The following is a 22,659-nucleotide window of genomic DNA, read 5'->3' on the forward strand; positions in this document are numbered from 1 at the left end:
AATTTCTATAACTTTGATATTTCATAATGGTGACTGTTCAAGAGGCTGATAAATACTGTTGTGAGAAAGTTCATATAAACTTCACAAAATAAGGTCTTTTTTATTTTTCAAGGGGGAAAGCATGAATGCAGTCCCCCACTACCTCCAAATTACAGTTGATTTCCACATCTGGGGAAAACACAGTAAAATTCTCTACATTTAGGGAAGTCACAGAGGCCAGGGCATCTGGAGTGTAACGAAGAAGCCTTACCCAGGGGAGCCACTTGTGGTCACATTATCTGCCCTAGCACGTGAAAAAGGCTGCACTTTTTGCTGGGGGAGGAACTAAGAATGACGCTGGTCAGAGACCTGAACTCTCCATACTTTATAAAACTACTCTTAGGACTAAGTCCTAAAACCAAAAATTGAAAATATCAAATGTTGGGGCTAGAAAGAAAACTTAACATGCTGAGTGCATGTGGTGCATGCAGGATGCGGGGGGTTATTCTGTCACCACAGGACTTCCCTAAGCACCATCCTGAGTGACCAGCATCAATCCCCAGCATCCCACATGGTCCCCTGAGCACTGGAAGGAGTAATTCCTGAGCACAAAGCTAGGAGTAATTCATTAGCATCTTCAAGTATGGCCCCAAAAGGAAAAACTATCAATCTCAGAGTCAGGAAATAGGTCATTAGCTGAAGTGCCTGCTCTTCAGGTAGGAAATCAAAAGTTTAATCCCCAAGGCCCCCCACAAAATGATCCTGATAGCTCTGCCATGTAAGCCTGGCAGCTCCACCTTTAGTGATGCAGGATGCTCTGACTGATTTCCAGACACACAAAAACCATGTATGACCATAACCACAACTAAAGGGTGCAAACCCTGTATACAATCTCTGTTCCATGCAACATTAACAACAAAAAAAGTGAAAGAAGGTGAATAAATAAATCAAAACCAAAACCAAAAGAAAAAAAAATCAGTAACTTACTTAAAAAGAATTCCTCGAAGTCGGTTTTCTCCACACAGCTAGTATACATGCGCAAGGCGGCGATTTTAATCTTCTAAGACAAAGAAATAAAAAACTCAGGATATGACCAAGTGAATGTTCTGATGCCATTCGATGTAGATGTAGGACCTCATATTTCAATTAGAAGAAGGAAGGGTACAAACTCTTTCTAATATAATTTGTTACCTGTCAAACACACAGATTTCTAACGCTAGTGATTCCTCCTGAGCTTACCATGGAGGAGGGGAGGATGGGAGGACGGGGAACACTTTGGTGGAGAACGTTGCATAGGAATATTGTTATGAAATCCTCTTTATCATATTATAAATCATGGTGCCAAAAATTTTTTAATTTTAAAAATTAAAAATTTAGGGGTTCAGTGATAGTACAACGGGTAGGGCATTTGCCTTGCACATAGCCAACCCAGGTTCGATTCCCAGCTCCCATATGGTCACCTGAGCACTGCCAGGAGTAATTCCTAAGTGCAGAGCCAGGAATAACCCTTATACATCACCAGGTGTGAGCCAAAAAAGAAAAAAAAATTAAAAATTGGGGGCCTGGAGTGACAGTACACTGGGTAGGGAGCTTGCTTAGTATGTAGTATATACTGGGGCTCCATCCCTTACACCACATATGATTCCCCCAAGCCTGCCAGGAGTGATCCCTGAGCACAGAGTCAGGAGTAAACCCTGAACAATGCTGGGTGTTACCAAAAAATTTTTTTAATTAAATTTTAAAAAATTAAAAATTTGGGGCTGGAACAATAGCACAGCAGGTCGAGCGTTTGCCTTGCATGTGGCCAACCCGGGTTCAGTTCCCAGCATCCCATATGGTCCCCTGAGCATCGCCGGGGCAATTCCTGAGTGCAGAGCCAGGAGTAATCCCTGTGCACTGCCGGGTGTGACCCAAAAAGAAATAAATAAAATAAAAAGTTTAAAAAGCTAGCAATTCAGATAACACAATTTTCCTATTTCAGGATTTCAACATAAACCTTCAAAAGACATTTCCCAATAATACCTCTCCTTTAATCCAAACCCATTTCACCACATGTGAGCCTCTGTACCACAGTTTAGTATTATCTCCATTAAACTCTGCCATCCCAAACCCCTTGTATTAAAAATCATTAATTCTTCTGACCAAAATCAAACAATCAATCAAAAAGCAGTCCTTGTTTTTGTATTTTGTTTTGTTTTGTGATAAGCCCAGTGGAGCGCAGAGGCTGCTCCCACTCCAGGTCAGGGTTTGCTCCGGCAGGACGCAGGAACTGTGCAGCGCTGGCGATCAGACCAGGGTCTCTGGCATGCAAAGCCTGCACACAAGTCCTCCCAGCTACCTCCACAGCTCAATTGTATCATTTTACCCCTCCCACTAAGGGAGAGGCAATTTTTTCCTGTACTTTCTAAATTTTATAGCTTGATTAATACAAGGCTATTATTTAGGTTTGGGGTCATAACAGGTAATTCTCAGGGAATACCCTCACAGTGCTAAGGGGTATGCAGTGCCAAGGATCAACCCCCAGGCCTCCTGCACACAAAGCCTGTGCTCTGCTGATCTGTCGCTCCAGCCCCAGGAAACAGTTGTAAAATAAAACTTCTAAAAATTTTTATGTGTGTGGTTTTTGGGTGTTTTTTTAATTTGGTGGTCACAATCACCTGTGCTCAGGGATCACTCCTAGCAGTACTTAAGGTGCAGGGATCAAACTTGGGTCAGCTGTGTGCAAGGCAAGCACCCTACCAGTAATACTATCATTCCCATCAGAATTCTAAAAAATTTAAATATAGAAGGATCCGCCCTTTATTATCCCCCAAACTTATACGAATTCTTAGAATCTTAATCTGAGTAGTCGTTTAATTTACTTACTAGAGATATATTTAAGATTTGTATATTTTACTGTACTATATGTTAATAAAAATATATATAATTAAAAACATGAATTGTAGATCTTAAGATCTTAATGATTTTTTATAAATTTTCTGAAGAACACAATGAAATAAAGTAATACATTAAAATAAGGCTTTTAGAAACTTTTTTTAATGGCAGGTTCAAATATGAACAGAATACAGACTAAAAAATACAAATTCAAATACAGACTAAAAATATAGGCAGAGACTGAGAATTAAATAGCAACTGAAGGGGCCAGAGTGATAGCACAGTGGGGAGGGCATTTGCTTTGCATTTGGCCGACCTAGGTTCGATCCCTGGCATCCCATATGGTCCCTCAAGCACCACCAGGAGTTATTCCTGAGTGCAGAGCCAGGAGTGCCCCTGAACATTGCTGTTGTGACCATCACCTCCCCCCCCCAAAAAAAGCATTTGAAGGATAATCAATATAGAACTATAGTTGAGCTATGTTTTTAAGGGTCACCAGGATATTCAATACCACAAAATGTTCATATTTTTCAATTCTCTCCAGTGTCAAAAAAAGTATCTCATTGGTGCTAGAATACTGTATGCTAGAAACACAATTTTAACATCTTTGTAACTTTGCAATTCACAATGATTCAATAATTGTATGTATATTTTATTTTTTCTTTTTTGTCATTTTGGGTTATACCTGGCAATGCTCAGGGGTTACTCCTAGCTCAGGAATTACTCCTGGCAGTGCTCAGTGGGCCATATGAAATGTGGGAATCGAACCTGTGTTGGCTGCATGCAAGGCAAATGCCTTACCCTATCTATCGCTCCAGCCCCAACTATTCTTTTTTTAAATAAAACTGTCTCTGATGGGCAGAAATACTCATAATGAATTAAGGAAGGATTATGTCTGATTTTATATATGTATATATATATTTTTTTTTTTAACTTGCTAATTTGAGACCTCATATGTGTTCAAGACTTTAAGTCTACAAAATCAAATACTTAACAAATGGAAATCAGATATTCTTATATGGAGAATAATTTAACAATAGAAGTCCATATTTTTATTGTGTTTTGTCTTGTTCGGGGGGCACACCCTGAGATAATCACAGGTTACTCCTAGCTCTGCACACAGAAATTTCTCCTGGCAGTGGTCCATAAATAAAATTTTTTTTAAATTTGTTTTATTTCAGGAACCATGGTACACAAAAGCTGTTATTAGTAGGGTTTCAAACGTAAAACATTCCCCACTTGCGCGCCAAGATCCTTTATCCAGTCATCTGTCGTTGGACCTCCACCAGAGTTTCCGATTCCCTCCACCAGTTTCCCAGTGTCCCTCCCACTTAACCCCACCCTATTGGGAAGATTCCTTCTGAAAACCAGTTCTCAATTTCTATTGCCTTTGGGCATTTGTTAAAAGCCCAAATTTAAACAAAATTCATGATTAGGCACTAGAAAAAGGGCTGGGTCACAGGCACATGCTTCACATGAAGGGGTCTCAGCATTCTATGCCACCACCCAACACTACCAGATAAGAATCCTGAAGGATCTGCAAATAGCCCTGTGTGCGGCCTTGGTGGTCCTCTGAGCACTGCTTGGGAGTCCCCCTACACACACACACACACACACACACACACACACACACACACACACACACACACACACACTAGGAAAGAGCAAATTAAATCTAAAACCAAGGAGAAAGAATGATAAAGGTAAGAGCAGAAACCAATAAAAATTAAAACAGAAAATCTAAGAATCCAAAGTCGGTTCTTTGGAGTATCAATAAAATTTACAGAAACTATAATCGGATCAACCACTGTATCACTGTCATCTCGTTGCTTATCAAATTTCCCACAAAAACAAAACAAAACTCCAGACACAATAGCATCACTGTAGAATTCTACCAAACATCTAAATCTACACAACTTCTTCCAGAAAACAAAAGAAGAAAAACACTTCCCAGGACAATATTATCCTATTATTAAAACAAAAGTCTTTAAGGGCCATGTCATACTTCTTGCACAAGAACTACTTGGGTTCAATCCTTAGTACCCCATAGAGTCCCCTAAGCACCTCCTGGAGTGATTCCTTAGTTCAGAGTCAGGAGTAACCTCTGAGCATTGCTGGGTATGGCCCCCAAACAAAACCAAAACAACAAACTCTTTAGAAGAGGAGGGGGGGAAAGCCTATATGACCACACACAACTTTCATGAACATGTCATAGATACAACTCTAACAAGATATTAGAAAATCAAATCTACCAATTTTTTTTGTTGTGTGACTGCGTCTGGGGCTCAACCCAGCTCTCTGCTTGGGGATCTCTCCTGGCAGTACTGAGTAAAGATATAGAGTTTGGGATTGACATCAAGCAAAACAATGGCTAAATCCTAGAGCTATCTCTTGGGCCCTCCACTTTTTTTTCCCTCTACCCCTGGGTTTTTGTGCCATACTTGGCAGTTCTCAGGGCTACACCTGGCAGTGCTTGGATTATATGAGGTACTGGAGATTCAAACCAGAGTCAGCTGCATGCAAGGCAAGCACCTTACCTCCTGTCTCCCTCTGGCCCTCTCCTATGCCAGACATGTAGAAGACCCAATTTTGATCCCCAACACTCCACAGTCTCCCAAACACTGCTTGGGAGGTCCCCAAAATAAAGAATTACGATGTAAAATATTCACTTTGCAATGTTCACAAACCCCAAATCAATATACCGCACACCTGAAACTAAAATAAATCCTATTAAAATATGTTCATCTTTTTTAATATTTCAAGTACTGATATCAACAAACCATCAAATCTGAACTGATAGAGAAAAAGGAAAATTAAAGTTTTAAACAGAGATTCATCACTGAAGTCACAGCTCCGTATTATCCTTTTCTTCCTTAAGTTGGAGTTACCATGATTTAAAACACTGTCAGTGATAGGGTTTCATAGTTCCAACACCACAATCCCCACCACAGTATCCGTTTCCATCCACCATTATCTCAAGATCCCCGCACCCCAAACCCATCCCCCACTCCGCCACCCCAGTTCCTAAAATCCCGTTCCCTTTTTGTTGTTATTCTTACTTGAGAGGGGAAAAAGTAACTCATTAAAAGGAGAAGACTTTTGCAAGAAATAGAAATATATTTATTATTCTCACCAAAAAAAGAGGCAAAAGAAACTTGAACGATATAACTAGTAATTATTTGATCATTCAGAGGGACTACATAACCTTAAGATCTCAAAAACATCATTATCTAGCATGTATATCTTCAGTACCGTCTTGCAAGCAAAATGTTTATAGAATTCGGGGCTGGACTGATAGCACAGAGGGTAGGGCATTTGCCTTGCACAGGGCCGACCCCGGTTTGATTCCCAGCATCCCACATGGTCCCCTGAGCACTGCCAGGAGTTATTCCTGAGTGCAGAGCCAGGAGTAACCCCTGTGCATAGCCAGGTGTGACCCAAAAAGCCAAAAAAAAAAAGTTTACAGAATTCACTTTTCAGAATTCATGTAAAAGAGAGATTATAGATTAAATCCCTGGCATCACACACACCAAAGGAGGAAAAAAACTCAGAGTTTATTGAGAAGCCTCCTTGCTGAAATGGAAAAACGAAAATTGTTACAAAGAGAACTATTATTATAAAAAAAAATTGAAAGGGCTTGAAGAGATAGCTCAAAGGCTTAGTGCACATGTTTTGCATGCCGGAGACCTGAGTTCAAACCCAGCACCACAGCGTCTCCTGTGCACTGCTGGGAGTAATTCCGAATACAAAGACAGGAGTAATGAGCGCTGCCAGGTAAATAGAACAAAAGAAACTGAAATTGAAATCTGAATTTAACTTGCTAAAATGGTGTGACTGGTATTACTTTGCTCATTTTATGATACAAGTCTAGGAAAGTTTCTCTACTGCTTTTCTATTAGCTTGCTGTGACTAATATGTATTTAGTCTCATCCAACTTTATAGTAACCCTAAACACTAAAAGGCATTTCTGTCATATGGTAGAAATGGTTGTACTAGGAGATAACTTGGCTGAGAAACAGCTAGTGTTTTATTAGTTCAAGTGATTAGCGGCACTGTCTGTGGAGCGGGGGTTTCTATGTTTTGTTTTGTTTTTGCCCACACCCAGCAATGCTCAAGGGTAACTCCTGGCTCCATGCTCAGGAATCACTTCTGGTGGGGTTCGAGGGACTGTGTTGGGTGCCAGGGATCAAACCCAGGTCAGTCACGTGCAAGGCAAGCACCCTACCCACTGTACTATCTCTCCGGCTCCTAGCAGCACTGTTTTAAAAACCTAGGAGCAGAATGCACTTGATGCAAGGAAGACCTTCATTCACTTAGCACAGCTACCAAATAGCATATAATGTGACAAGCCACTAGTTGACTAGAAATGACAACAGCTGGGGGCCGGAGCGATAGCACAGGGGGTAGGGCGTTTGCCTTGCACGCGGCCCACCCGGGTTCGATCCCCGGCATCCCATATGGTCCCCCAAGCACCCCCAGGAGTAATTCCTGAGTGCAAAGCCAGGAGTAACCCCTGAGCATCGCTGGGTGTGACCCAAAAAGCAAAAAAAAAAAAAAAAAGAAATGACAACAGCTATTCCTCCATGATAGAAACTACAACAAGTCACAGAGTTGATTAGCTGTTCTAAAATATGAGTAAAACTTCAGAGTCACTAAAAAGACTTAGTAAAAAACCCATAAATTAATCAGAGTAATACTTCCATTTTTTGTTTGTTTTTTTGTTTGGGGGCCACACCCTGCTGTAGTGTTCAGGACTCACTCCTGGCTCTGTGCTCAGGGATCACTTCTGGGGGGACTTGGGGAACCAAGTAGTATTTCCACAAAAAAACTGCCCATCAGAACATCTGCCCACTTAATTCCAAAGAATTCATCTATAGGACAGAACAGAGACTAGAAAGACTACCAAGAGACTAGAAAGTGCTTAACTGGCTTGCCTGCTACCAAGATACTTCTAAAGAATCACTTTAGACAGAGAAGCGGCAGGCATTCTGGTGAGCAACGTGGCCCGGACAATGCTCCGGACCCGAATCGGGGCCAGCAACACCGGGGGGCCGGAAGGAGGAGGTGCCGCCAGCACACCTTCTCCAGATGGAACCCTGGAGACACTGAGCAGCAACTAACACGGCTCCAGGATTCGGGACTGGAGCGGCACTATCTGTGGAGCAGGGGTTTCCACAGATACATCCGAGCCGCCCGGCCGCTAACGCGGCCACGCGACCTTTTCTAAAACCTGAAAACATACAATCTTTGAATGGAAAACTAATTATAAATTGCCTCCTTATTAGGGTTATCTTGTTTGGGGATATAACTCCCACAACAATAGTGAGTTTTGTGTTGAAATATGGAACGTAATCAAGGTGAAGAGAAAATGAAGTGAAATTCATCAGTTATACAGTTGAGGTGGGGGGCGGGGGGTATACCGGGGATTTGGGTGGTGGAATATGGGCACTGGTGAAGGGATGGTGTTTGAATATGGTATAACTGAGACATAAACCTGAGAACTCTGTAACTTTCCACATGGTGATAAAATTTTTTAAAAAATAAAAAAAAAAAAACATAATATTTGAAAAAAAAAAAGAATCACTTTAAAGGAAGAGAGAACACAATTCAATCTCACATAATGTACAGATCTGGATTGGAAAGAGGAAGCAGAGACAACACCCGAACCTCTCAAAATAAAGTATACTATATTGAAGCTCTCAAAACAATGTGTGCACGTCACAAAAGCAAAAGAAAAGCTTTTAAAAATCCCCTATGATCAGAAAGCATCGATTGAAAAAAAAAAAGAGATGAGAAGAACTTAAAGATCTTACCCATTTGCTGTACTTCAAAGGTCCTGTGAATCCCATGGCTTCTATTATCCTCGTGAGGGTGCCAACCTTCTCCTCAGCAGGTTGTCTCGAATCCTTGGTGGAAGAAAGCTATTTATCAAAAAGGAGAACACTCAAATTAGTTGCAAAAGAGAAGAAAATTTAAGGATATGCTTGCAGAGAATATGGCTCAAGTGGTAGAATACATATGCAACATGTAAGACACCCCGAGTTAGATCCCTGGACTGTATGCAAGCCCCTCACATGAGGGGTGAAGGGTGTGACTCTGGTGGTAACTCCCCCACCCACGGTTTTAGCCACCCCTCAGGGAGAAGAGAGAACAGTGTCTCTCCACCCAAGCCCACCTGCTGCCAGGCCTGAGTACCACCCTGCAGGGTCTGAGCACACTACCCACACTCCCTTCCTCCCATCCCCAGTGCTGGGCGTGGCGCCCATAAAACAAAACAAATTGTTTTAAAATATTTCCACTATAGGGCTGGAGAAATAGCACAGCGGGTAGGGCGTTTGCCTTGCACGCAGCTGACCCGGGTTCAAATCCCAGCATCCCATATGGTCCCCTGAGCACGGCCAGGGGTAATTCCTGAGTGCAGAGTCAGGAGTAACCCCTGTGTATCGCCAGGTGTGACCCAAAAAAGCATAAAAAAAAATATTTCCACTATAAAAACAGTATGATTGGTGAGGATATGTGGGGGGGGGGGGGAAGAACCATCGTGACTACTTGTGGGAATGTAAAACAATGGTTTAGACTCTATGGAAAAACAATATGATTCCTCAAATATTTAAAAAAATAAAACTACTACATGAGACGGAGCAATTCTGCTCCAAAGAACACAAAAATACAAACCCAAAAAGATTATACACACTTATGTTCAGTGCAGCGCTATTTACAAAAGCCAAGATCTAGACACGGAGGTCGCAGACAGCTCAACAGGCTGGCACATGTTCCTGCACTGCATGGCTGCCTGATTCCCCCATACCAAGAGGGACCCTCCCAGCCACTCAGGGAGTGGCTCCTGAGCACTGCTAGGTGAAAATCGAGAAACAACCCAACAACAGATGAATGGATAAAGAAATTCTGCTATATCTACTCAATGGAATATTACTCAGCTACAAGAAAAAATGCGATCATTCTTTTCACTGAACTATGGTTGAAACTGGAGGTGTCATGCTGAGTAAATAAGTCAGTAGAAAAATTACTAATAATAGATGATCTCACCAGATGTGGTACAGAAAGAAACAAAGAGCGGGAACAAAGAGCCATGAAAACAAACCCTCAGACTCTAACAACAGAACTGAGGTTACCTAAGGTAGGGGGAAGTGGACGAGAAAGGTCCTAGAGACAGTGGTAGAGAAATATTGGCACTTTGGTGATATGTGTGGTAACACTGTACCCCTAGAACAAAATAAACATTTACAATCTTATAAACCAATGTTACCCCAGTAAGTTAAATCAAATAACAGTATAATAAAACTCCAAAGCAAATGTGTGGGACTAGGGATGCGGCTCAGCAGTAGAATACACACTCCTGTCTAGGAGGCCATGGGTTCCGGCCCCAGCAACAGCAATAACAACTAACACTGGAGGCTTGGGGAGAGCCCAAAGGTCTATAGCTCCCTAGTTCCCAGGATGCCAGGAGCAGCCCTATGCATTAACCGCAGAACTAGCTCTCCAGCCAGGAACCACACTGAATTTAAAAGCTTTTATATTGCAAAAGAAATAATGGCTAAAATTAAAAGACACCCTACTGACTAGGAGAACTATTTGCTCACTACACATCTGACAGAGGGCTAATATCCAAGAGTTATAAAGAACTCACAAAACTTAAAACAAGTTTTAAGGGCCAGGGAGATAGAACAGTGGGCAGGGCACTTGCCTTGCATGCAACCAACCAGAGGTCAATCCCTTGCACCTCGTATGGTCCCCCAAGCCCCACCAGGAGTGACCCCTGAGCAAAAAGCAAGGAATAACTCCTGAGCACTGCCAGGTGTGGCCCAAACACCCCCATCCTCACCCCCTACACCAAGGCAAAAAAGAAAAAAAAGAATGCCTTTAGAAAGCATGCTATAAACACATAGAAATCACTAGTAATCCTCACCTTCTTCGTGGTATGATACTTCCTACTAGTCTTCATGTCTAGTCCAGGAATCTGTTCTGGTCCAACACATGCTAAGGACAGGCTCATCTGGGGCCACTAGGAAATTAAAAAAAAAAAAGTGTATATATGTGTGTGTGTGTGTGTGTGTGTGTGTGTGTGTGTGTGTGTGAGCAATATTGAATAGCTGCTGAGAATTTCTTCAAAATAAAACTATAAAATCTTGCTGACCTTATTTAACTGTTACTAGTTATGTACTCACCAAGAAGATCCAAGATGGGCACCAAGAATAGTGTCCACAGGGTCTAAGCTATAGTATAGCATGGAAGGTGCTTATTCTGCACACAGTTAACCACTGGCACCCATATGGTCCCCCAAGCACCACCAGAAGTGATCCCTGAGAACACAGCCAGGAATAATCCCTGAGCACAGCAGTGTGACCCACCTTCCATCCCATTCCCTCCAAAAAGAATAGTTTTAGATCCCAGAAAGTGTGCAGGAAGTCCATTTAGCCCCACCCAACAGACACAACCATCCCGATGATAAACACTCCCAACCAGGATGGCACAAGTGCAACCGCCAAGGAGTCTATCTGGACACATCATCAGCACCCAAAATCCTTATTTACATTAGAGATTATTCTTTTACCGACATGAATAAATACTTAAATATGTATGATTCCTTATAAAAACATAAATGCATACAGCCACTCCAGAAAGAAATTTTTTAAATTATTTTTATCATATTATATGAAAGTATTATATAAAAATATTCTCAGACAGGAGAGTAAGCTTAAAGGGCTAGAGCACATTTTGCACTCAGGAAGCCAGGATTAAATCCCTGGCACTTGGCATGGTCTCTCAGGTACTGCCACAAGCAGCCCCCTACCATACTGCCAGAGTCACCTTCAAGTACCAGCAGGTGCAACCCAGAAATAAAATCAAAGTTATTTGGCTAGATTAGTAGATTTATGGATGAGTTTTAAGAATCTAATGCCCAGGCCAGAAAGATAGCTCAAAGGGCTGAGTACATGTTTTGCACATATAAAAACAAAAGGATTAGATTCCAAACTCAGTAATCTCACAGTACCATTCCAATAAAAGGGAGGTGGAGAGCAATGCTGCTTTTTTTCTAAAAGAGGCAAAACATGAAACAAAATAATCATGTTTTCCTTTAATCCTAAGGAAGGAAAAATAGAATTTCTAATTGTGCTAAGTTACTGTTTACTCTTCTTCCCACACAAGGATACTTAAACATTAGTCAGAATTGTGGTCAGTCCCAAGGACACGAATACTTCAATTCATAGGTATCAAGCAGGCTTTGTAAAACACAGACTAAACACAGAACACCTTCCCATTACATCACATATATCAGTGTAATGGCCCATCCAGAACATAACCAAGAACTCTTTTTTTTTTTGGTTTATGGTTTGAGGGTCACACCTGGTGATGTTCAGGGGCTACTCCCAGGTCTGTGCTCAGGGGATATGCCTAACAGTGCTTAAGTGACGATGAGATCCAACGGATTAAATGTGGGCCTCTGCAAGTACAGCACACACTCCACCCTCTGAGCTATGTCTCTAGCCAGGAAGCACTATCAAAGACTTGTGCTTTGGTTAAGTTTGGGTAAAGTTCTTCCACTAGGTTACGTGATCTTTCACTTGCCCATAGCTGCAGATGTAAGCAATGGATCTCTTCTGCGACTGTCTTATTACTTGCAAATTTGTGTCTGACCATTATTTATGAGCTAACATTTAACACTATATTGAAATGAAACACCTAGGGACCAAGGACATGAAACTAGTTTCCTCATTCTTTTTTTTTTCTTTTTGGGTCACACCCAGCAATGCAAAGGGGTTACTCCTGGCTCATGCACTCAGGAATTACCCCTGGCGGTGCTCAGGGGACCATATGGGATGCTGGGAATCGAACCCGTGTCGGTCTCGTGCAAGGCAAATGCCCTACCGGCTGTGCTATTGCTCCAGCCCCCTAGTTTCCTCATTCTTATATTTGTCTATAAACACAACATTTGCCTTTCTGGATTATCCACTTTTGCCCTTGATGCCCTAGAAAAGATTCCCTTCATCCCAAAAGACATCTTTTTTTTTTCTCTTGAGGCCAAAGAGATGGGCTGAGTACCTGCTTCGAGGCAGGAGGCTCAGGTCTCCTCAGTGCTGTATATTCCCTTCAGTAACACCACGAGCAATTCCTAGGGATCCTCAGCACTGCTTCATATGGTTTTTCAAAAAGAGCAGTGTTTCCTTTCTTTAAATATGTATCAATAAATACCTTTGTAATTGAAATCTGATTTCAAAAATGCCTTCTCTAGCCATTTTGTCTAAAAATAGTATAGCAAGTAAGACCCTTGCCTTACATATAGTTGGCCCAAGTTCGATCCCCAGCACCCCATATGGTTTTCCAAGTCCTGTCAGGAGTGATTCCTGAGTGACACGTACACCCTGAGTACAGCCAGGTGTGGCCCCCAACACAAACAAATTAAAAAATTTATTGTCGCATTGGACTAGAGCGATAGCACAGCAGGTAGGGTGTTTGCCTTGCACACAGCCGAACCGGGTTGACTCCTCCGTCCCTCTTGGAGAGTCCAGCAAGCTACCGAGAGTATCCCGCCCACACGACAGAGCCTGGCAAGCTACCCGTGGCATATTGGATATGCCAAAAACAGTTAAAAGTCTCACAATGGAGACGTTACTGGTGCCCACTCAAGCAAATCGATGAACAACGGGACGACAGTGCTTCAGAGCTTTATCCCATTATTCTTTAATATAGCAGTGGCCTGACAACTTCAGTCATTATACTATTCATTAAATGTAAATTTACATACTTGATTATTTTCTATCACCATTAACAAAAACACCCATGAGGTATGGAACTGTGTGTATTGTAAGAATCTAATGTAGGGGCCGGAGCGATATCACAGCGGGTAGGGCGTTCGCCTTGCACGCGGTCGACTCGGGTTTGATCCCTGGCATCCCATATGGTTCCCTCAAGCACCGCCAGGAGTAATTCCTGAGTGCAAAGCCAGGAGTAACCCCTGAGCATCGCTGGGTGTGACCCAAAAAGCAAAAAAAAAAAAAAAAGAATCTAATGTAGTGATTTATACACAGGGAAAAACAAATATCTGATCCAGAGATATAGTAAAGGAGGATTAGCCAACCCTGGTTCAAATCCTGGGTATTAATAATGTCTCCTGAGGATCACTCCTGAGCAGAGCTAGAAACAGCCCCTGAGCACAGCAGGCTGTGGGACAACAACCTACCCCCCCAAAAAAAGAAATTCAAATATTTGTTGAGTGAACAAACTCAGGCACCTGTGTGGTTATTTCTTATTATTTCCTTTCTGTCCTCATTCACACAAATACCATATTCACATACTTCATCCAACCTATAATAAATGGCCACAATATACCTGCTATGATGTCAGCATTTTAAGATTCAGTAGTTCATAATTTATGGAGGAGTAAGAAAACTCACTGAACAAGGAACAGGACCAAATATAACAGGCTAAAATGCTTAAAAGGGGGGGAGGTGGCTGGAGAGATAGTATAGTGGTTAAGGTGCTTGCCTTGCTCATAGCCACCTGGGTTTGAGCCCCAGCGCTGCCTGTGGTCCCGAGACTGCCAGGAGTGATCCCTGAGTCCAGAGCCAAGAGGAAGCCCTGAGCACAGCTAGGTGTGATCCAAAAAAACAATTAATTAAATGCTTAAGGGGGGAGGGCAGAGAGATAATACAGCAAATAAGGTACTTGCCTTGTACACAGCCGACCCGGGTTTGATTCCTGGCAGTCCATATGGTACCCTGAGTATTGCTAAGAGCAATTCCTGAGCGCAGAACCCGAAGTAACCTCTGGGCATCTCTGAGTATGACCCAAAACAACCCCCCAAAAATTACTTAAGTAAGTCTTAAACACTGCCAGGTGTGGCCCCAAAACCAAATGAAAACAAAATAAAATGTCTAAAGGGAGTTGGAGAGTGGGGGCTGGAGTGATAGCACAGCGGGTAGGGTGCTTGCCTTGGACGCAGCCGACCCGGGTTCGATTCCCAGCATCCCATATGGCCCCCCAGCACCACCAGGAGTAATTCCTGAGTGTAGAGCCAGGAGTAACCCCTGTGCATCACTGGCTGTGACCCGAAAAGCAAAAAAATAAATAAATAAAATAAAGGGAATTGGAAAGATAGTACAGCAGGTGAGACATGAGGCCAATCAGGGTTCAATTTCCATCACTTCATATGATCCCCTGAGCACTACCAGGAGTGATCCCTAAATACAGACCCATGGGTAGCCCTGAGCATTGTTGGTATGGCCCCAAAACAAATTAAATAAGTAAATGCTTAAAGACCATTTACTACCAGAGACCCAAAAATTGTTAGCAAGAATGTGGAACAACTAGAATTCTCATACGTTGCTGGTAAAGTGTAAAACTGTACACTTTGAAAAATTGTCAGTATCTCCTAGAGATAAAAGTATGCCCATTCTAGAAGACTCAGCAAAGAAATATGCATTTATGTTCACCAAAAATCATGTACCAGAGGGTTGGGAATATGGCTCAAGTGGCAGAGTAAGGTTTGATACATGGTCCCCTGAGCACTCTTGGTGTTGCCTGCAAACTTATCTTTTGCATTAATTTTTTTTTTAAGATACAGAGACAGAGAGACAGGATAGAGGTTAAGGCACATGTTTTGCATGTACCCAACCTTAGACTGATCCCTAGCACTGCATAAGATTCCCCTGAGCACCACCAGGAGCAGCCGCTGAGCACTGCCAGGTGTGGCCCACCAAAAATAATAATAATAATAATAATGAAAGTACAAGAATGTTTCCAGAACCACTATTAATAAAAACCTAAACTATAAGCAGTTCAAATACTTATTAACAGAAAATGGATAAATGAATGAATCATGTTATCTTCATGTAATAATGAGAATGAATTAACTATTAAAACATGGAACATGAGCAAATTTCTTAAAGAAACCTGAATTATAAACCCAATAATGAAAAAAATTCCTAGAAGACCAAATATGCGAGAGTATTCAAAGTGAAGTGCTTAATCATAGTGAGAGGCAAGACTAAGAGGAGATTGAGCTGGTTTCTGCGGGTCTATTTCTTGATCTCGGTTACCTTCACTATGTAACCATTCTTGGGCTACATGCTATGGCTAACGGCTTTTGTATTATTTTTACTATACTTCAATAAAAAGTATAAAATGCTTTAAAATGTAAAAGCATCAAAAATGTGGAAATTTGGGCTGGAGAGATAGTCCAGCAGGAAGGGCACTTGCCTTGCATGCAGCTGACCGGGGTTTGATCCCTGGCATCCCATATGGTGTAATTTCTGAGGACAGAGTCAAGAGTAATCCCTGAGTATCACAGTGTGACCCAAAAAATTAAGAAAAAAAAACCTGGAAATTAAAAATAAGTCATCAGAAAAAAATTCCACAGAAGTTTTTTCCACTCTGGAGAAGCCCATGTTCTCTCTTAAGTGCATATCTCTTTCTCCTTGCCCCTTACATTTTTTCTAGGTAAATTTCTTTCAAGAAAAACGTTTTGCTTCACTGAGAAGGGGGAAAAAATACTTCATAGAGAATCCTTAAGAAGTCTGTAGGGGATGTGGCTCAGTTGTAGAGTACTTCCCCTGCACGTGTGAGATTCTGGGTTCTATCTGTAGGGCTTAAAAAAAGAGCACCAGCGAGATCATGCAATAGGCTAAACACAAGCTTTGCATCCAGGGTGCCCAGGTTCACTCCCTAGTACTACACGATTCCCCAACCACTGACAGAAGTGACCCCCAAGCACCACTGAGCATCATAAAAATTTTTAAAAAATAAAAAAAAAAAACCAAGAAAAAGAAAATAAACTTTGGGACTGGGGATATGTCTCAGGGTTCAGTGGTAAAGCGTGTGCCTTGTGTATAATGAGTCTCTGAATTTGACCACCACCACCAAGAAAAAAAAAACAACAGTAGGCAGGATAGAAAAAGTAAGAAGACAGAGGTAGGGAATGATGATATAGAAGTGTGTTACACCCAATGAGGCATACAGGCCTCGAGGTATATCCCCAGGATACTCCAAGGGAGTCACAGATGAAAATGACATAAATGAGGGGACTAAGGAGCCTCAACAGACTAAGGCCAGGTAGGACAGGTGGGACTATAGGAAGGAAATGAGGTCAGAAGGGGGCCACAGTTGGAAAAAGGTTAAGAAACATTGGCAGTGGAAAGAGAAGAAGAGTATCAGCCAGAAATGAATTAACGCTGCAGTTCTATCTTATAAATTTGTTTTTTAAGAACCAAATAGAATAATGTAAGTGGAGAGATGTGTAAAATACAATGCATAATACAAATGTAACGATCCATCTAGACAACATTAAGAATAAATTCTTTAACAGTCAGCATCACCTTAAAAGAAAGATATGATTTCTTATTTATTTACTTATCTATTATTTACAAATAGGTTCTGAGAGTGAGGAGATGTCCTTAGTTTGAAAGAAGGAAAAGTGAGAAGGGGAAAGGGGAAGAAAGAAGAGGAACCACAACAGGAAAAAAAAAATTTTAATTAAAAAAGGAGGGAAGGACACAAATAATTTTTTAAATACCATGGATGCAAGTATCTAGTCCTGGTTATTTTAGCAAAACTATAAGCTCTACCAGGGCACAATTTGTATTATAATTTCTTTCATTTTCTGTCCCAATGTTCAACACTATTCTGGGCATGGAGTCAGCACTCAATAAAAACTAGGTGGATTTCCTTTTTATGTTTCTCTCTCTCTCTTTTTTTTTTCAATAGGACAATTTGGAGAAGGTCCAAAAAAGAACCACAAGAATGATCAAAGAGATGAATAAAAGGTCCTAGTGAAAAGGTTAAACTTAATCGAGACTGTTTAGCTTGGAGCAAAGGCAACTGAAAAACTAAGGAGTAACTTAGAATAACAACACTTGAGCTGGAAGAAATCTCAGAGACCTTCTAAGTCCAAATGTTTCATTCCACAGATGAGGAAACTAAGATTCAGGGAGAGGTTGCAACTTGCTTAAGGTAGTTTTAGGACAAAAATTTTCTTTTTGAAGTCTAACTTTATATCATAAGAAAAAATTTTACCCAAGCAGAATGAACACAAATAGCAACAACAACAACAAAATAGCAATTACAAGGGCTGAAGCAACAGTACAGCAGGTAGGGTGCTTGCCTTGCACACAGCAAACTTGAGGTTGAGCCCGGACCCCAAGCACTGCCAGAGATGATCCCAAATGTAGACCCTCCCAAGAATAATATCCCCCCAAAACAAAACAAGACAAAAAGCAATTACAACATATTAAAATCTCCTATATGCTCAGTATTTAATCTAGTCGTTTTATCTCCCAACAACCTTACAAAGTTTGATACTATTTTGTCCCATCTTAGAAATGAGGACGCTAAGATTCAAATTCATTATACAATCAAAATGAAATTCAGAGTAATATTCTATCCCCTTAAGAAGGATAAATTCCAGATGCTTTCTCTCATCAGTGGTATACAGAGCAAAAACCAAAAAGGTGGGGGTGGGGGGGGCTCGGGGTGGAGATGGTATTCAAATGGTGACAAATGCTTGAACTGTTATTAGTAACAGATTATCTAGGGGACAAAGAAGAAGCAGAGTAGAGGTAACGTAAGGACAGTGGTGGAGGGTCTTGAGCACTTTGGTGCTAGTGAAGGTGCAGTAACTTTGTACATCAAAATCGTATATATGTACTGGACAGACAATACAGGAGTAATGCATTTATCTTGCATATAGCTGCATAAGGCTGACCCTGGTCTGGTCCCTGGTACCCTACCTCTAGATATGACCCAAAAACCTCCAAAGAATTAAAATTTTAAAGAAATAATAAATATTTTTTTTAGTTAAACAAAGGATTTATTGCTTTTTTTCTGATTAAAAATCAGTTTTTATTTCTTATACATAACTCTTGAAAGTGATCAAATTGGAAGAAAGAAAATTTTAAAAATGACATGATCAGGGTTGAAGAGAGAGTACAGCAGGTTTGCTTCGCATGAACTTGATGTGTGTTCAATTCCCGACATGGCATATTGTCCCCTGAGCCCCAGCAGGAGTGATCCCTGAGCACAGAACCAGCAATAAAGCCCTGAACACACTCAGGTGTGGTCCAAAAACCAAAATTAAATAAAATCATGATCTCACTTTCTCTTGTTTTTACATAGGGTCATTTTTTATAAACAAGGACTAAAAGAAATAATAAATATTAACACTATTGTAACCATGTTACCTATACTACAAGGCTGGAGAGACAGTATACAGCATGTTAGAGCACTAGGCTAGCAGGTGGCCAACCCAAATTCAACCCCCAGCACTGCATACAGTGAGCACTGCCAAGAATGAATCCTAAACACCCAGGAGTAAGCCATGAGCACAACCAGGCATGGCTCAAAAAGCAAAAACTTAATTAAAAAAAAAATTTTAACTCTTTCAAGGTGCTTTCAAAAACCTGAGCAGAGGGGCTGGAGTGATAGCACAGCGGGTAGGGCGTTTGCCTTGCATGCGGCCAACCCGGGTTCGAATCCCAGCATCCCATATGGTCCCCTGAGCACCGCCAGGGGTAATTCCTGAGTGCAGAGCCAGGAGTAACCCCTGTGCATCGCCAGGTGTGACCCAAAAAGCAAAAAAAAAAAACAAAAACAAAAAAAAAATTTAAGTGCTGGGAATAACACCCTGGATTTTATACACAGAGCATGCACACTACCACTGAGTTATATCCCCAGTCATTCTTCGATAAAGGGGACCAGGGCTCCTAAGAGTAACCGTTTAAGGTAGGACCAGAACAAAGAAAATATAGTACAAACGTGATATAACTTATGGGTGCTAGGACAGAAGGAGCATTAAAAAAAAAATAATGACTGTTATGCATGGGAAGGAAGGGAGGGAGGAAGGGGTAGAGGGAGGGAAGGAAGGAGGAAGAAAGGGAAGAAGGAAGGGAGGAAGGGAGGGAGGAAGGGAGGAAGGGAGGAAGGGAGGGAGGAAGAGGAGGAAGAAGGGAGGGAGGGAGGAAGGGAGGCAGGGAAAGAGGAGAGGGAGGGGCAAAAGTTGGAAGCCCACCAATACCCTACATTCAAGGTCAATACTGGGAGGTAACATCACTGGGATCCCAACACTAGACTGCACTCAGTCAACCCCAGTTCAATCCCCAGCACTACATATGATCCCCTAGGTTCTGCCAAGGGTCATTCATGAGTACAGAGTCAGGAGTAGACCCTGAGCACCAGCGGGTGTGGCCCAAAATCCAAAGTTAGCGGCATGAAGTGGTTATGAAAAAAAAAAAGAAGTTACCTCCGAGATGAGTAAGTGGAAACACTCCCAACAGTAAAAACCATCAGACTGTAGCCTGGTCACCTCGGCTAAGCGCCACAGGAGGGTATTTAGAAGCAACGCCCTAGACACCATAATGCAGGAATCAGCTCTGAGCTGGCACCACAAGACCCAGAAGTAGTCTCAGGAGGTTTTTCCATCACACAGTTTGGGTGGCTAATCTATAAATACCTGACATTTGCACATAAACACTGAGATTTTCATACCAAGCAAAGGAACAACAAACCTTACCTGAGGAGTGGCAGACAGAGCCCGGCCCCACTGCCCTTGTGTGGGAGACGCGGGGACCAATCGGCTGCATACTGGAAACCACTGGGAGATGCTTGTTCCATTCCTCTAAAGAAAGAAAATTAATAATCTGTGAAGAATCCATATCAGCCCCCACATGTAGGCATCAATGAGCACACTTAACTTTAGAAATACCCCCAGAACTAGACACATAACTTCCAAAATAAGGTCCCGGATCCAGCTTCCTTGCATCAGCTCTCTCACTACGATGCAAGCATGGGTGACTCCTGACCCAGATAAAACTACAGTAACCGTGACATGCACAAAGGTGCCCGGGGCCCAGAGAGGGCCGACTAGGCACACTTGAAGCATTTTATCATTAGAGCCAATTATGCTTTTTCCATAAACGCAGACTTATCTGTGCTACACTGACTTTCTTTATAGTTACTGGGGCTGGAATTACAGTCCAGGCCTTGGAGTGACTAGGGCCAAGGGCCCAGACAATGGCTCAGTGGCTAAAAGGCACCTGCCTTACCAGTGGGAGGTCATAAATTTAATCCCCACTGTCCTTCGCAGTGGCTCTGAGGTACAGCCATGTGTGCAAGAAGCTCTAAGTACCTGTGTGACCACTAAAATGAAAGGCAACCCCATAAACATAGGTGCAAGCACTGCGACCAAAATGTGCAGCCTTTGGCCAGCACCACGGTCAAGTGACCATCAGAGAACTCAACAGCAGTAACAGAAAGCAAGAAAGGAAAGAAAAGAATTCGGGCACTCTAGAAAAAAATTTTAGGTCAGGGAAACACTTGGGTAACGAGATTTTTGAGATGGGAAGAGATTAAATAGGAACTGCGGAGATCGCGCAAAGGACTAGAGTAAATGCCTCACCTACAGGAAGTCCTAAGTTTGATCCCTGGTGCTTGTGACCCCCAGAAAACAGCCAGTGGTGGCTGGGAAAATTCAAAATATTGGTGGTGGGAAGGTGTAACGGTGGTGGGATTGGTGTTGGAATACTGAGTTTAATAAATTATTGTGAACAACTTTATAAAAATAAAATAGAACTAAAATATGAACACTCCCAGGTGGCACCCAGCAGTATCTCATCACCAGCCCAGAGCCAGGATGACCATCAGCAGGAGACTCCCCTCTAGCCCACCCCCCAAAAAAGGATGGAATAGCTGCTGAATTTATAGCTGGTGCTTCCCTTTGACGGGACTGAACTCGGCCAGGACTAGGGGCAGGAGAGAGCTCAATGGACTGGACCGTGCCTCGCACAGAGTCCTAGTCTGATCCCAGCACTGCTCGGCCCCATGGTCACCACTGGGAGTAGCCCTGGTGGCCCCCAGCACTACGTGGTTCAAGCAGCAACACAATGTGGCCCTGTCCACAGACCCTGGGGCCCCTGAACTGAGTAAGAGGCTACCCATGCCTCCGGCCTCCCCCCACCCCCATCCCCAGCCTCCCCAGAAAAGGAAAAAAGGACTCCGGGCAAAAGTCCTCAAGGCAAACACCAGTAATAGTTATGAGCACTTATTACGTGCCTGCACTTTTCCAGAAACTGTGTGACTCAATGGAACTTTACAATCAGGGCTAGGGACCTATCAGGAGAACCAAGTTCAAACCCTGGTCTATTCCCCTAACCTATCCTTCTCACCACTGCCTTAGCCCTAAAGGCCCTCAAGCACTGCCAAGGTGGCTCTGGTGGTCCCTGACAAGGACGAGCAGCAGCGCAGCCTGGGGCCCTGACACAGAACCACCACTAACCCATTTAGAAAAGTATCACCATGAGGGCCCCCCAGCTCTCTGAGCACTGCCTGGGAGATTGCCACCTCCCAAACAAACAAATAAACAAAAAGAGAATCTGTGAATGATCAAGGTATATTACCATTGTTCCACTATTCCACTGACATGGAAAAAGAGGGACCCGAGCAGCAGGATCGCGGGTAGGAGCTTGCCTTGCATGCAGCCAAGCCAGCTTCATCCCTAGCGCCACATATTAGGAAGAGTCCCTGAGCACTACCACGTGTGGCCCACCCAAAGAACAAAGAAAGAAAGGAAGAAACTGAGGGAGCCATGAAGAGAGCTCCAAGGGCTAGAGAGTATTTGTTGCAGGCAGGAGCCTTGGGTTCAACTGATCTGGGGGTAGCCCCTGAGCATCTCCATGTGTGACCTAAGACAACCACCACCACCAAAAAGAAAAAAGAAGAAGAAGAAGCAGCAGCTGAAGTATGGTTAAATTAAGTAACAATTACCCAAGGTCGCAAAGTTAATAAACAATAGGGCTACTA

At 42.5% G+C, this 22,659-nt stretch overlaps 1 protein-coding gene across 2 annotated transcripts in view; it reads right to left on the bottom strand.

Moving 5' to 3' along the window:
• LOC101544702 (ubiquinol-cytochrome-c reductase complex assembly factor 1) overlaps window positions 1-22,659 on the bottom strand; it is a 98,230-nt gene that overhangs the window by 68,094 nt on the left and 7,477 nt on the right. The window contains exons 2-5 of one of the 2 annotated variants that reach the window (XM_004612536.2): window positions 20,375-20,479; window positions 10,781-10,876; window positions 8,667-8,774; window positions 967-1,039 (exon numbers count right to left, since the gene is read on the bottom strand). In XM_004612536.2, coding sequence (XP_004612593.1) covers window positions 967-1,039; window positions 8,667-8,774; window positions 10,781-10,876; window positions 20,375-20,479 — 382 coding nt within the window. The remainder of the gene's footprint in view (window positions 1-966; window positions 1,040-8,666; window positions 8,775-10,780; window positions 10,877-20,374; window positions 20,480-22,659) is intronic. The other variant, XM_055140264.1, reaches the window with a different exon arrangement.

Source organism: Sorex araneus, chromosome 5, assembly GCF_027595985.1.
Source record: "Sorex araneus isolate mSorAra2 chromosome 5, mSorAra2.pri, whole genome shotgun sequence".
Classification (NCBI taxonomy): Eukaryota; Metazoa; Chordata; class Mammalia; order Eulipotyphla; family Soricidae; genus Sorex; species Sorex araneus.